The following is a 17,306-nucleotide window of genomic DNA, read 5'->3' as shown; positions in this document are numbered from 1 at the left end:
ACAATAGGGTTAAACATCAATGACTGTTCTGCTTTTCTCTCTTCAGGTGTAGCACAAATCAATCACATATACAACAACTAAAAGACTTGCCTTAGCCACACTCATGCATATATGAAGGTCGTAGATCTGACTGACATTTTTTCAGGAAACAAAGTTCAAACATTTTCTAATAAAAGTGGATCCTTGGAAGGATGGGTAGGGGTGCAGAAGGAATGTTTTCCCCTTTCTCAGTGAAGTTTTTCTTCTCTGTTCAGATCTGTAAGTCACATGCTTCCCTATTCTATAACCTTGCCTTCTGTATATATACTTGACTAGACTTCTATCAGCAATACCCGAGGCAGAGGTGGTTAAAGCCTCCAGGTAAGAACTGATGGATTCATGGAAAACACACCAGTGAAAATCAAAGTGCCTTAACATCATACATGAGAAACAAAACTTAACACAATAGTGATACATCAGCTCTGACTCCTGACTGAAAAAAATATAACAAAGTCTAAAGAGAAATGGGGGGATTAAACGAAAATGTTTACCTTGTGGTGTGATGAAAAGTTCTACTGTCAAAAGGACAAGCTGAAACTACTTAAAGACGCAATATTAAGAGATGTGCTATATCCTGAACTTTCATCGATTTCAGCGAGCTTTGAAGAAATGTCAGGTTTTAGAATACTTGTCTTTTTTATTCACTTGTACTAGGCATATGGGCAGTAGTACACATTGAAAAGAATTATGAAAAGACAGATTTTAGAGCAATAACATAATTTGTGATTTTCATAAAATTGAACTGATTTTTATATGATGAAAATTGCCTTTTCTAACCACCAAGGCAGAGGAGGAGGCAAGAAGGAGGGGAGAGTATTACAGGAGGTAAAAATCCAGTAGGTGGCAAGACTACAGCAGCTAGAGAGGTTCCTTAAATTAAAGGTAGAGTCTAAATCTCTGAACCCTCCTGCGAACTTTCCTAGCACATTTTTTGAGTTAACAAACCTCTTTATAGAGCCTTAAGCAAAACCCACAGATATATTTTTTTTCCGCACAAACCGAGCACAGTCGGTGAAGAACACCCACTAATGGGAAAAACTTTCATTGTGTTCCTGGGAGAACAGATTGAGAATGTGTTTATGAAGGCTGGATGAAAGGCATGATCAGAAAAAGACAAAACATATCACTTATGCTGACCCCATTAGGTAATTTGGTTTTAATTTAAAAAAATTGATCACGAACATACTCATTAGTGAGCAGCACAATAAAAAGGCTAATAAAGTGATAATATCATTGCCTCACTGCTTTATGAGACTATTATATCCAATTTTCTGTGTGGATAAACAAACTAATACGATTACTGTTATGAAAAACAGAGAACTAGCATAATATGAGCTTAGCGTATTTTTTTTAAAAAAGCAAGATGGCTCTATTTTTGATTCTTATCAGAAGCTTTCCATTTTTTATCTTTAACAGCTGCTGGGCCACAAAGAGCTGAGCTACACAAAAACTTGCCCACAAATATAGCAACTGCTTTTAATTTATACATTTTCTTCTTTTGGTACAAGAATCTGTGGGAAGCAAACCCCAAAACATTCAAAATTTCTGGTATACATGTAAATATTTAACCAAGATTGTACTTCTAATACGATTTCCATAAAGCTGTTAATTGTATTTAAGCCCACCATAATCAAACCAACACTGATTCCGAGATCTCCCGAATTCCCTGAAGTAATGTAACTGTCCAGATCACACAGAAAGGACCTTAGGAGTTAGGAGACAAGCACTGAACACCAAAACAAGTAACTTTTTCCTATTACTTATCTTTTCTATAACAAAACACACATGTAGAATAACTTTTTTTCTGAATACAATGCTGTCACTATCATCAGATTAGATTTATGGTGCTCAGGGGTAGATTGTTAACTAACAAGTGCTGAAAGATCTTGGCTTCCAGTGGTACATTAAGCTCTGCCAGGAACTAAGTACCAGTTTTATTAAAGTTGAATGTAGAATAATAGGAAAAATCAGTCACATATGCTTGTTGCCTTGCCAGTGTCCCCAGCTAAACTGGCATCTCTTGGCAATTCTCCCAAAACAGATTCTTTCCTCAAACTGATAAGCTGGAAAGCTATTTTATTAGTCTGGGAGCTATCTCTGCCATATATGTACCATAAAGTCGTACCTAAAAAAGATATTTAAACTACTTTAAAAATTCACAGAGCCAGACTATTCTTCCCCACAACAGAACAGTTTATCTGGAGGTTGTTTAAATTACAGTATCAGGCTTATAAAAACCCTAACCTAGATATTTCAGTTGATCAAGAAAATTCCCAACTCAGTTCTAGGGAATCTAAGTATCTTCCTTCATCTTCCTTCTAAAATATAACTTTAACCTGACCACATCAAGGCCTTCAAATGTTAGATAAAACACACTACCTAACACATTCTAAAATACCTCTCAGCTGATATAAATTTTGTACAGATTTAGGTACCTATCGTAAAACTTATACGCTAACATGAATTCTATCCAAATGGAAAAGAAGTATCGATTTCACATAGATCTGTAGAGTTTTACATTTTCCCATTTATTCTTTTGATCCTCTATTGTTCTGCAAAAGTCCTACATGGAAAACTGGATGAACCACTGGCCCAGTCCAAAACCTACTGAAATCAATGGACCAATTAATAGGAACAACAGGATTTGGATAGAGGCTATAGTCCTAATCATATGATTGGTTCCATGTGGAAAGGATTATCCTCCTCCTCCATGCTGAAAACACATACATTCCACCCACCCAAACCCACTTCACTCATCAGATCAGTATGGTATGCAATTGGACACAAAATCAGAAAAGAAAACTAATTATACAACAACTGGTATTAACTACATTGAGATTAAAATAATTCAAAATTCGTAACTTTTTTCTCTGTAATCACTTTTATTTATTTTAACCTAAAGTGATATATGTAAGCGCAGGTAAAAACATTTTCAAAGGTAAAATTTTCAAAAGTAATTAAATTATACAGGATTTTCAGTTCCACATTGATCGAAGGTCTTAACAGATGAGTACAGATCTACCCAAGCATCTCTCCACATATTCTCTTCTCATGGGGCACAAGCCAGGTCTGGTCCGAGGCTTCACCAATGCATTAATACAGCCTTGTACCCTGCCTAGCAGAATCCCATCTCTGAGCCCAGCCATACCACCCTACTGCACCAGATATGGTCCATACCCAGCAAGACTCTGCTGATATCTCCCTGCCCTTGCCTGGGCAGGCATGTTTTAAGTCATATGGGTTTTTGGTACCATAGCATGCAAACTGTACAAATCCCCAGCTTCTGAAAAGTGGGACTGAGAACTAAATAAGTATCTAGAGGTACAGGAAGGTACTCGGTGAGATTCTAAAAAAAAAAAAACCTGAATACACATCTTCCTCTGCATCCAGTTCCTCTTTGAATTCACCAAAACTTTCTCTCAAACTTTAGGTTCCTTAATACGTTTAAAAATATCGCTCTTAAACACTTTTAAAATTATACCCAGTATGCTTATTTAAAGACATTCTTAATACGTTGCCTAAAATCTTACAGGGAAAAGATCTCATTGATATCTTAATACTAGAAAACCATTACAGCTATTTCCATTTTTTGAAATTGACATTTTGACACTTCCTTATATTATTTTCTGACTAATGAAAACAAAAATAAAGGTAAAATTATAGCTTCTTTCATGGTCTCAGTATTTCTACCTTCTTAAAGTGTTTTTTTTGGCAGAGAGGGTGAAAACAGAATAAGGAAGAGAGGAAATACACAAAGAAAGGAGCCCAGTGTAAACATGAATATTAAACCAACAAACATATATGGACAGGTACATTTTTCAAGGAATACAGAGCTGTCTAAGAGAATGTGATTACTCACATTGCCTTCCAAAAGCTCTTCCAAAGGGCAACCTTGGTGTGACTGCTGGTATTTTTCTTGGAAAAGTTTTCCATCAAACACTTCCCAAGGCATCAAATCATCCATTCTGAATGGAAAGCCACAGGCACTATTGGCCATGAGCAAAGTCGTAAGGCCACGAACAAAGACAGCGCCAAGATGTACACCTCTGGGGTCCACTTGTGCAAGCTGTTAACACACACATACAAAAAAAAAAAGCCTCAAAAATCAGGAAAATACAAGCACTCTTACCATCACATCTAACCATGCATACAGCAGAGCAAATGATGAACAGTCCCAAAGCTGTGACAATGATGCTCCTCTATTGCACAGTAGAATTCATCAAAGGATCCTGTATCTACTTTTATTCAATAAAGTGAAAGAAGTGAAGTTTGTTTTAACAAATACAGCATCTCACTCAAGTTTTTAAGACAGTTACATTCAAAATGAAAACAGAAAGAGAAAATAAATGGCTGTTCTCCATAGTGTTTCTCAAGCATTAGCAGTTCCCCAAAAAGAATTCTGTTAGTGGAATGCAAAACATGAACTGGGAGTATAAAATTATGTGTACAGCAATCCATTGACCTTCCACAGTTTGATCAACTGGGAAACGTTACAGTACTTAGAGATTATTTAAATGATAAGATTTGACAGAACAAAGTTTATTGTACCCAGGCTTTTATTTTAAACACACTAAAATTTCCTCAGACTGTAGTCTGAAAGTGAAATTATTCCACTTCAACCTGGATGTCTCCAGAAGAAATACTGGAATGGTATGACAACATCCAGAAAACGCAAAATGAGAAACTCAACAAGACAATTAAAACTCATGGCCAAAATAAACTTTATGGGTGAATTTAACATCCTGCTGTGGCAGAGCATAGCAAGCTATGAAAGCCTTGAATCCAACATGGGGAAAAATCGTGACTTTAAGTATTGTGTAAACAGTCCAAAGCTCCTCAGTGGGGAATGCCTTTTCCACAGTCTGTACTGGAGCAGGCTGTCAGGACAGGGACGGGTTCATAACAGTGTGGCCATTAGCGCTGTAATCCATGGCAGCTGTTGTACCCTTACAGTACAATTTTCCTTACAGTATAAATTATACCAGGAATGGAATAGCATCCAAAATAGTCCAGAACAGAAAGGACAAAAATGTGGCTCAAATTTGTCTTAGCCCTAGCTCCTGCAGAGCTGTGAATTGTTTGTATGAAATGCAATGGAAAGGGTTGGCTCATTATTACTAACAATAACATCTTACATCTTGAAAGATGCCCAAAAGGCTTAAAGGTATGCATATACACCATCAGTGCCCTATTTAGAAAAAATTACAAATAACAGCAGACAACATCAAATGTTGTACTAATGGATCAGAACTTTCTCCTCCCTAAGGTCTATATAACAAATTCAGGGAACCTTTGCTAGCAACATGGAGCTACAAAGCTTCTTCCAGAAGAGACAAACACAAGAAGTAATTTGGAGAATATGGCTAGAACACAGTCGAGGACCTGGGTTTTCTGTATTATTATGCAACAAGCTGATGTCTGTTGCATAATTTGACTATGTGAAACTGGCTTCTGTGATAGGGTTCCCCCCAACCACAGACAAGGGGCAGCAGGGTTCTGTTAAGCCAGCTTGAAGGTATGAGGTGTACCTCCAGTGGCTGTTTTTTCTACAGCACAAAAGCAAAAGAGGACCCAGAGATGATGATACAGGCAAAAGATACCAGGCAGGGTGGTCCAGAGCCCTCTGGGAAGAACCTTTTCTGCCTCTAGTGATTCCTGGAAAGGCACCATGCTGGCCACCAGGGCACTGACCCAACATGACACAGTACTTGAAACTCACCCAACACAGACAACCGAGGACAACCACTGACATCCAGACAAATGCAGACAGACAACACAAGCTAATTTAAGCAGTCTTTGAGAAAATGAAAGGTCCATCTTTCTTTGACTGTGACACTTCATACTTGAGTAAGGGGGACCTTCTTCTCCCCTTCCTTTAAAATAAAAGTATTTTCAGTCCGGGATCAGGCCACTGAGTTTCAGGAAGCTACTGCCTCCAGAAGCAAGCTATCGTTTTGCCAGCTGAGACTAGTAACTACATGCACTCTCACAACTCTTCTGCTCTGGCAAGTAAAGCAGGTTTTTGCAAACCATTTAACCATGTTGAAAGGTACTTGAAAGAGGAATGTGGTTTAAGTGAGCCAGTATGACTTGTACTAAAGTAGACTCTAAGAATGCACACCACCAGTTACCATGTTGCAGCTGTGAGATTCTTACATTGCACTAACCAGATTGTTTCTGATCATCGATCAAATCTTAAGACCTACTAAGGAAATGAGTCCACATCATTACAGGCTTTAAAATGGAATCTGCTTGGTTTGTGATCACAAAGTAAGACTTTATGAGCATGAAGTAAAGAACTGTTGGGAATCTTCAGAACTCCCTTTTTTTTTTTTTGTAAACTAAACCAACTAGGGAATTACTTCAGAACCTATTCATCCTGGTCTTGTTCTCAACACAACAATAAATTGAACTTTAAATAACTTCAGTAAAATACTTTCGAGCACTTTGACAAGTGGTGAAGTTTTGCTCTTAAGTTATAAGGAAAATGGATGTGTTTTATCCTTATATTAAAATATATTCTTATTATTATATTTTATTATAAATAATATAAATGTATTATATATAATATAGAAAAATATTATAATATCAATATATAAAAAAGGAAAATTAGCAGTAGAGGCCATGAACAACAGTAGCACACCAACTGAATAAATCTTAGCCAAATTCATATCGATATAATTTATACCACAAATAGCCTCTATTACAGAACAGTACAAAACCAGACTGAAATTCCCTGTCATACAAATCAGTATCTTCTGTCACTCATTTATCAAGTAAGTACTGATAACATCAAAAGATTTAATTACTGAAAACAAACTTTCATGAAGAATAAGGAAAACAAGTATTTAAGCTGCTGAGAAGAGTAAATGCTGTCATCTGCAGCAAGCAATTTCCCATCTTCTAATTTAGTGGCTGTGTACTAGATGTCTATTAATTCATACCTTTTTGTCATTTATTGACAAAGTTGTTTTTACTGTCCTTTTTAATACCACCGGTACCAAGGATGTAAAACAGCTGTTAGAACAGATTACTAATACTATATGTGGATGCTGGATGCCATCTGGGCCATAAATCTTAACACAAAACTTTTGTATTTTTATTGTATTCTGAAAACTCTAAGCATAGATACAACAGAAGTATGTGACTAATCCAGCTTTCTTTGGTGATGTTATTCTAGTGCAAAACAAATGCATAAATATTTGCAGAACAAGTGGCTAAATGAGAATTTGAAATATTTTGCTTCTGATGGTGATGCACAAAATAGTAAAATATAGAAGAGGACTTCTGAGTGCTGTCTTAAGCTGGAGATCAGCATAGTACTGTCATTGATCCTAATTGTTACTTCTGCCTAAGTGAACATGAAGTCTGAGCCACCAACACAACCCTAGCTGTGCTCTTTTCAACTACACTTGAGACAAGCTGGTTAAAAAGGTAAAAAATGTTGCTGGTAACAGGTTTTACAGGTAGAAGGCTTCACTGTCTAGGGATATCAATCCAGAACTTTCCTAAAGCACTAAAGTATTGGGAGGTGGACATCAGGTAAAGCTTGGATTTTAATGGAAATCAATATTGGCAAGACCAAGGTGAGAACTATCAACAGTTACCTTTATTTCAATAAGCAGGAAACACATTCACTAAAGGGTAGTTTCTATTTCCCGTGTCTGGCAATGAAAAACAAAGAAAATGAAAGCACAGCGAGCCTGTAACAATGAGCCCATGCACATGGCAAACCACAGACTTGCTTTGCCATGGGAATGCTCACAACTGCTTGGTGTCTGCAATGCAAAGACGTCACGACAAGGAGAAGTGGAAAATTCCAAAAGAAAAGGCGGCTTGCCTTCCAGGGCATTACACCCTAGAGATTACTTCTTGTTGGAAACTGTGCCGGTTCTTTCTACTATTTTTGTAAACTCAGGACCCTAGTGAATCATGTGAGATACACCCCTGTGCTCCCACTGCTGCTACTCCTACCACCAGCTGATGACATTTGTGTGAGAGCCACAGTGCGTGAGAACCGCTCCTCCTGCACCAGCTGCCCACGCTGTGCCCCTGCTGCTCCGACCGACGGCAGCTCCCCACCCTCTCAGCATTTAGGGAAAAAGATGACTTTTCCCATTTGCCAGAAGACTGAGAATGCAAAGTTCACAGTCCTCTACTATCACTGCAGCAGAGGTTACTGGTGGTGTGCTCAGAATGCCTGAGCTGAACTGGGTTAGCCCGCCTGAAAAGAGCAAGAGAATTGCTACAGCACCTGCATCGCTAATGTATCATGGTTTTTTCCAACAATTCGAGAAATGTCTTTACTAGAAAAGCTGTCATCATAGACTTATATTACGCCTTCTTCTGCTCTAGAAACACAAGGTTTTAGGCTTTGGACCACACGTTCAGGCTGATCTCTGTGCTTGTGTGCACCTCACTGACCACAGAAAGAGGCTCTGCAAGAAGGGAAGTGTTTGCTCACAGGAGCAGTTTGCAAATCTAGACCCAGAGACTGTATATCCTTGCAGAGCAGTTTTTACTCACAAGAAGAAAAACACATGGATCTTGTGTAAAAAATGCACATTTCCAGTTCACATTACATCTAGTTAAATAATAATTTTAAAATAATCAGGACGTAAAAATACCTTTATATTTTAAGAAAATACTACTAGTCCTCTGAGTCTCCTTTGTGGCTTCACAAGGGATTTTTTGATAGAGGTGTACACTTTACCCTATACGCTTTGAAAGGTGCACAACCTATTTTCAGGAAGATACTAAAAAAAACCCACGACTCCTTCACCACTCTAAGGAGATTAGAAGGTTCAAATTCTGTTGGAAGGATGAACAGGTTCTACTGTGCTTGTAATGTGAGGGCAAGTATCTGAACGTGCCAGATGTCAGCAGACACAAACGAAGGCCAGAACCATACCCAGGGGCAAAGCTGTCACACACCATTTATAGAAACTAAGGAGAAAGGTAAAGATATGATAATAATTTTACAGTTCTTTACTTGAATTACTTTAGACATCATCTGTATATCACTGCATTAAATACTACATTTCATTTAAGAACTGGTTCCTTTAGTAGGATTTTCAACAACATTCTGGGGACACACTTTTTCAATGAAAAAAATTGTATTAAAAATTGTTACTTAGGTTAAAGCTCTTCTTACGTATTTAATTTTTTTTCCTAACCCATTGCCTATTTCCTGTGGTTGAGCTGAATACAGAAGATATGACTATGGCTAATAATTTGCAATATTAATTTAAATAGAAATAACTTTAAAATTGCATAAGGCATTTCCCTCCCTTCTTTCCTACCCTACCCACCCTCAAAAGAATGTACCTGTTTCTGTTATAAAAAGGTAAACATAACACTCAAGGACAGGTTAGTATTTGCTAACTTCAAGTTCAAATCAATTAACTGAAGAACAATAATTAAAAAAAAAATAAATGAAATTTCCCCCAAGCAATAAACTGCTGGAATTCAAGTGATGGTGATCAAAATCTTGAGCACCTTCCTAGTTTAACGGGTTCATTTTAGATCCACTTTGAACTCAAGTCAGCATATTATCAGTACACTACTTTCATTACCTTCCCCCAAACCCACCTGTATCTTAAATGATCATATATTTAGCCATAGGCAATTTATGGTTGAGCAATAAAGGCAGCAGGTAGATCCTATCTCAGGAACTTGTCACTAAAACAGTAAGGGTTAGCTCTGTCTGGGAGAGGTAAGGCACATTGTGTTCCAAATATAAAGAGATGAACTGTGCCAACTGATCACAACCTCGCTAAAGTTAAATTCTCTGCAAGGGAAAGTATCACTAAAATTCTTTCAAGCAAAAGACAAGAGTCCTTTCTTGAATTCCAGGTCTTCCTGCCTTCAGCAGGAATTCCCAGTGTGAGCTGTCAAAAGATGCTAAAATCCCTGTGCACTGGTGCTATATGCTCTGTTCTAGAGCAAAGATAACTTAAACTGGTGCAATGGTGGTAAATTTAAGGAGTGTTACCCTGCAGAGATGCGCTGGTGAAACCATGTTTGCTTGGCATCAGTCAGCTTTAAGGAACAGGCTGCTGGAAGTGTAGTACATCACCTGCTTCCCTGACTTGTCAAATGGAGGGGGGAGAGAAGCACCAGGTATTTTGAAAACATGACTAAGGTTTATTCTGATAAAAGATTAGGGCTTAAATTAAGCTCTTCCTGCTTAAACAAGGTGTGTGCAAAGGAAAAGGGACTGAAAAGAGATCCTGTGAGGGCATCTGCTGCAACAGAAACTAGAAAAACCAGTTTTCAAACACTTCCAGGGCTTCACAGTAAATATTTGGCAGTAAACAACCCAATTGTTTAGTATTTATATGTGAGGAAAGTTTATTTACTGGGTTTTATCAGGAGTTTGATGTAAAATGATACCTCTCTGTGGAACAACAATGTTATTTCCATTAAGCCAAAACCTGCAATGAAGTCAAAATTGCTTTTACCTTTAAACACCCTACAAAACAATAACACAAAAGTACTACTGCTAACCAATCTGCCACCAGATAAAAACCTCCTTCAGTTCCAGAAAGATTGCTTCTAATTTCTTGTTTAATTTTCAAAAATATCAGCTTTTCATGAAGCTCTTGAATCATACCTACAACAAAACTCAGCACAAATGACACTTCTTTAATGATGAATGTCATCAGTTAAAAAGTTTAGTCCCTTCAGTTTATTTGTACACAGTTATGTAATGGACAGCACGCTAGCACCTGCAAAAAAGATTCAAATAACACTACATTTTCTTACTTTAGCCACAACCGCTTGAATCTGATCTAAATGATTACTGGGCTAATGACAGTTCATAATACAAGTGACATTTATGGAACATTCACATAAATTTTGAGTTATAGCCATCAGGCTAACCATCTGACTGTAGCCCAGCCAGAGGCCACATTCTTTCTACAAAACTGAATAGATTCATTAGGATTTTAATTTTTACTGTCTTAAAGACGTGCTTGTGGTTTTGGTAATGTACTTACTTTTGAACCTCCTCACCTTTCCCTCATATTGATAATACTGGATTTATTTGGTAGCAAAATATATTTTGTTTGGGACCCTGAAAACTCTTATGATCACATTTTCTTTCCTTTTTTTTTTTTTTTTTTTTTTGTAATACATTAGTTAAATGTTGTGGAATTATGAGAAAAGGAAGCATTAGTAGCTCCATCTGCCTTGCAACTAATAAAGTTTGTCCCTGATGGAGGACAAACTGCTAGTAGACTCCTGGTATGTCTGCACCAGGCAGGACCTGACAGGCTCCTGTACGTGCTATGTCACTGGCATCTGAAATAATTCCGTAATTATTTGAATTTTTTTCCCATGCCTGTAGCAATGTCTCCCTCTCACACAGATGCCCTAATAATGCGATGTCATGTTAAAGCTTCATCCTGTTGGGCAATTTAGAGTGCCTTACCCTTCTCCCCAGTTGTCTACTTAAAACAATCAGCAGTAACTTATTTCTCTCAGACTCCTACACCTCTGTCAAACTCTGTCTCTGATATTAGCCAATGTATTCAAAAGTTATTAGGGAACACAGAGAGTAATTTTAAAACCATCAAAAGGTCACTTTCCTCTCTTAGTTCCAGTAACTTTCCATTGCAAGCCTTCAAAGACCAAACTTCTTCCATTCCCTTACTTTCTGACACTCACTACACATTTCTGTATTCTACTCTCCACTGACCAGCCCCTTTCCCAAAGTCTTTAACACGGGGGGCTCCATTTGTCACTACCTGCATCTTGACCATACTCCTGCTCTCAAGTCCTTAGCCACACCTTACCCCAGCCCTTTCCCTTTGTTTAATCATAGGACTGGTCCACGGAACAAAGTTCTAGGAGTAATGATTCTGCCACCAGCACAACTACTCGGCAGAGAGTGCTTGGCTACCTTTGCTAATGCAGTGTGTCCTTTCACAGCTGCAGACTACAGCGGCGAATGATAGCTGCTTAGGCATGCAACTGCTCAGTGTGCTGCTGTCTGGTGGCCTGTCTTGTGGACATTTTTCAGTGTACTGTGAAACCGTTGCTGTGGATTAAGACATCATCGTGACTACAAAGAAATTTTGATAGGTGGGAGTTCACTGCTAAACCTGGCCAAGGCTTAATCAGCCAAGCTTAAAAGTTAGTTTTGTTTTTTCTTCTCCCCAGAGGCCGCATAGATGTTCAGATTTATTTAATTGTCCTAATGTATGACCATTCCCTCTCTCAAGCTGTTTTAGTAAATACCTTTTAAGGACCTGAACTAATTCCGACTGAAACCAACAGAAAGACCAGTGAACTTCAACAGAATTAGATTAGGCAAGATTTAGTATGTCTGAAGCACTGCAGGTTCCAGAAACATTAAGACAACTGTTACTAATGTCATGTCTGGTATATAAGCCCTTCAAATAAAACTGTCATTGAAACAAGATGGTTAGTATAGAAAGCTCCAGAATAAATACTGTTTGCCAACGCAAGATAGGTTTAGTTGGTTTGTGGTTTGTTGCTTTTTTTTCCCCTAGAGTTTCTTTGTATTGCAAGGCAGCTGCACAATACAATTGTTGATACTACGGTTCACCTTTTAAAGTGATACAGTCCAAGGTAAACAGATCTGGCTAAGGAATTTTCTAGCTGTTAAGTCCACAGGTTGAGGAAGAGAAGAACTGCTCTGCTTCTGTTTCATGACAATCCCGAGGTCCAAGACAAATTGAACCACACATCACTGCAGCAGTATCCCAGATGACTTGTGAAACGAACTGCCAATCTGCAACTTGTGATCAGTTCAAGATACTAGGAATTGATTTGTAATTAAGCTGCAGTACAGTATCCACTTCCAGAATACCTATTTCTTTTGGAATGGAAAACTGTCATACACGGCTTGAAAGTTGCTACCTTTTGCCACAAGAACATCAACCCCATGCTGCTATTTAGATGAACACATACAGCAATATTAGAGAATCCTTGTTTGATGCACACATCTGTTGCATAAAGATGGTCTTCTGAGCTATTCAGGAACTGACTACAAATAAAGGTTTTAAAGAAAATAACATTACTCACATGTAATATTCTACATTTTCTTGTATCAGCACTATGTCAGAGTAAATTAATATAAATAGGGAAACAGTTTATGTGAGAGTAACTTGGCCATTTTTAAAGCAGTACTTAACATGGAGAAGAATGCTGTTTAAAAGAAAATGCATGTAGTAAGTCAAACTAGGATCTCAGCACTTTGGCCAGCACTGGACTCTGCAGGCACTTTGCTCATGAAATAAGCATTCACTGACATTGCAGCCTCAGGAATCGATCCACAGCCATTTTAAAACAAAAGGTACCTTTTTTTTTGGCATAAAGTGCTGTGCAAAAATAAACTTCCTGTAGAACCACTACGCTTTCAGCCTCCTGTAATTGAGAAATATTACTTGCCATTGTTGCCAGACTGAAGTATGTCTCTGTTGTACTGAAGCCTCTGTGCACAAATACAGGATACAGTTGTATGATTTTGCTAAAAAGTAAATAACACTGAGTAGACTGAAGGATGGTTTTTCAAAAGTGTATTGGCATAGCTCTGCTTTTATTAAATTCAGTAGTAAAGCTCTCATTGCCTTATGTAGGAATTTATGCAACTTCAGTCTATACAAGTATTTTCTGCCAAGATGTACTTCTGTATCCTATACACAGAAAGTAAATACAAAACTACTGCTAAATAGGAAATGATACTTCGGTATGCATTAACTGGCCTTGCTAAAACCAATACATACATAATTTTGCATTTGGCAAGGAACTGAATGTCTCTTCTTTTAAATCTATCAAGCGAATATATAGCAGCCTAGCTGAATGTAATATACCTTTTCAGTTAATGTGCATATGCTTCCTACTAGCGCTGGTGTAACACTAAACACACTGATTAGATTCCTAAGCAATTAACTAAATCTCTCCATAATTACAAACCACCTTTACACATCTGGTGTTTATTGTCCCTATGTATTTTTTCCTCACTTATAACACTGGGATAGAATTGTCTTAACGAGTGATGATGTCTTAAGATGCTAAGATGTAATGCTGGTAAGAGATGTTACAATGCACATATATCGCTTTCTTCTTAACACAGCTCCTCTAACCACATCTCAGCTATTGTTCAGTGAACACCAAATTAAATGATTCCAAAATAAAGGTGAAGAGGAGGAGAATATACATGCAACATCATTAATGTTAAGAATATTTTTAAAATCACATTTATACAGCACTTTTGGCTAAAGAACTTCTACTGTTGTGACCACTGGTGCATGACTGTTACAAGAAAGAACTAAAATACCAGAAAGAACTGAACAATTTGACCAAAGTCATAGAAGAAGCAACAGATAGGAACTGGACTCTGTCCTGACTTTTAACCCCTGGGATAATGACTATGTCAATCAAGAATGCACTTGAAAAGAAAGGGAACAAATAAGTTCTTGGTTAGCTTGGCTGTTCCTGGTATCTTCAAGATGAACATTTCTGCTATAGTAATTTGAAAAATTCCAGTACATCCTACAAAGCACTGTAACCATATGCCTAAAGGCTTTTTTTATCTTCTTTCTCCATCCACCTATAAATGGCTCATTAGGTCATTTCAGAAAACATTTTTGCTTTGCTGAAGTTACACATAACCATCTGCTTCTCCAGGGAAAGCCCAGACAGATGTGCAGCTTGCTTTCCTGCTCAGGCGTGACAGGGGCACGCAGGCAGGTGCAGGCAGCCCTGAGCAGAGGACAGGCAGGTGCACACGTGCCACCGCCTCCTGCCAGCACGCTCCCTTCCCTCCTGGCTCCAGCCCCTGCACGTCACCTGCCCCGCGGGGACACAGGTCAGCCCTTAAAGGCAGCAGAGAGCAACCTCACCTATGTCATGCAAACACCACCTCCGACCCTAAGATACTGCTTGTTCCTTCTAATATACAGTATGCAAGGAAGTGAAAACTATTTATCTCATGAGTAAACATACACTTTGACCAACACAAACTTGGCAGGAAAATGTCAGTTGATAACTAGAAATTATTATTTCCCCTCTCTGTAACAAATTATCTCTGACTTTTTCAAAGCTGTCAGTTTCCTTAATATTTTGGGAGAGCTTTATTACCCTCACCACCAATAACCACATTTCACTTTCTGAAATAATATTAGGCATGGATTAAAAATTAACAGTAATTTTGTTATCTGAAATTCCAGAATGTCTTTTACCTTAAACATCCTGGAAAATTCTTTATGCTATATGAAGTCTAAAAGCAATTTTAAACTGAAACATTGCTGCTATTTCTTGCTGCTGAAACCTTGCTAATGACAAGCTACAGGGCAGTAAAGAGGAAAACTCAAGGAAAAGCAGAGCAAATTTACACAGTTCTGGAGAAAAAACGCATGATCAAATTCCACAAAGGAATACAAATGCTTTCTTTTAAGGCCCTTGCTCAAAATTTTGCTCAAAATTTTCTCCATAAGCACAGTGAATCCAACCAAATTAATGGATTTTTCTCAGAAGGTAGAAGAGCTGATCTAGCCATGCTGGGGTTTGTATTTGTGCCAGTGACACATAACAGAATTCACACAGTTATGTGAATTCTGATACTAGAGCTTACGTCAAATATAAAAAATGTTCAGGGAAATAAACTGTAATAATACTAATAAATATACCAAATTTGGTAAAGAAGAAAATGGGAGAGAGAAGGGCAGAATAGCAATCTTATCTAGAAGTTGAATTTGTTAGCCTAAGGAAAGATTTTTTGCATGTTTATGAATGAACAGCAGCAAAGAAAGAGCCAGTTGTCCATGCAATAGGACCAAAAAACCCCTGAATTTCTTCAGAACTTCAAAAGATGCTTATGAAAATAAGCAAGAGATAAGAGAGGGGACCTTCAAAGAATGCTGTAAGCAGTGAGTAGCTTCAGCTCCTGAGATACAATTGTATTTGCAGTAACGCATGATCCATGCAAGTGCAATACGTCACTCTGAGTGACAGACCAAGGGAGCCATACCTACCACTTCAAAGTCATTAAAGAATATAAATAGGTTCTGCAATATGAAGGCAGCATGCTGAACTAGGCATGCAGGCCTAAGAGGCCAAAACACAGTTATTAAAAGCAGTGTATAGCTGTCTGAAAACTGTCAGCCTTAATACACACATTAATTATAAGCAGGCTCATTTAATGCAACTTTCTCGATTAATTCTGTATTTATATATTTTTTTTAATGTTTAAAACCAAAAATAGTTTAACTACTTGAAGACTTGAACTGTTTCTCTTTGGACTAGTCCATTTAAGACATGAGTCCATCTCAAGGACATGAGAACAAAGTTACATTTCTGAGGTTGCAGACGGACTGAATTAATCTCAGCTTGAAATCACATCCCATACTGCTGAACTTTTGTTCCAGATTAGCCCAGTACATTGAGAAAACCTAAGACTGCAGATGAGAGAATGGGCTGAGCAGCAATGCCATGACCAGTAAACCACTGCAATCCCCACCATTCCCCACCCCCTGCCAGTTAAAATCTCACCTATCATTTTAAAAACACTTTTGACAGATGCAAATTTTGTGGGGATATAACCCCTGATTCAGTAAAGCATTTAGGAATACACTCAAATTACACTTTAGTTAATACTAAAACACCATAGAAGCAGGTCCTAAGTATGTAAGAAAAGTTTACCTGAGAGATCTTTACAATTTATTTTATGTTTTACTCAGTCCGATTAGACTTCAAGCAAACATTTATTAGGAAACAGTCACACAGGCACAATAAACATACACTGCCTGGGGAGAAAAGTTTTTTTTAAAAAAAACAACTGTTTTTGAAAAATATAGATAGCTCACAAAGGCTGTTCCAAGTCTGTCTGAGAAGTATTACATCTAATGGTGTTGACAAATGTAACTTGGCTTGCCAAATAGGTCAGAAGACTGAAAATCTGGAATGTTCAGAATCTGGGTATTATTTATGCTTTTCTGTCTGCATAGCAAGGGAGAAAGAATACAGAGTTTAAAAATAAAGAATAGATTTAGCAATATCCTTCTGAAATTTGAGGGACCCTAACCAAGATACCTACACACTACTCTAAAACATACTGCTTTTTTGCATGTGTGGCTAAGTATCTCTCAGGAAAATATTCAGAGAAAAATATCTTGTGCAATATTGCTATAATTCTATTACCAAGCTAATTTTGCTTCCATGACACTGTACACCAGAAAATATTTGAAGGTTCCATAACTCCAGTTCTTGCTAAAGCTATTTCTGCCCGTCAAACTAGT

At 37.8% G+C, this 17,306-nt stretch overlaps 1 protein-coding gene across 5 annotated transcripts in view; it reads right to left on the bottom strand.

Annotated features, from left to right (window-relative positions):
- The window catches only part of FAM120B (family with sequence similarity 120 member B), a 61,924-nt gene that overhangs the window by 8,773 nt on the left and 35,845 nt on the right, over positions 1 to 17,306 (bottom strand). For all 5 annotated transcript variants that reach the window (XM_080389295.1, XM_080389292.1, XM_080389293.1 and 2 more), the window contains exon 7: positions 3,899 to 4,105. In XM_080389295.1, coding sequence (XP_080245421.1) covers positions 3,899 to 4,105 — 207 coding nt within the window. The remainder of the gene's footprint in view (positions 1 to 3,898; positions 4,106 to 17,306) is intronic.

Source organism: Falco punctatus (assembly GCF_963210335.1).
Source record: "Falco punctatus genome assembly, chromosome: 5".
NCBI classification, from domain to species: domain Eukaryota; kingdom Metazoa; phylum Chordata; class Aves; order Falconiformes; family Falconidae; genus Falco; species Falco punctatus.
The sequence above is the reverse complement of the archived record's forward strand: the minus strand, read 5'-3'. Positions and strand labels throughout refer to the sequence as shown.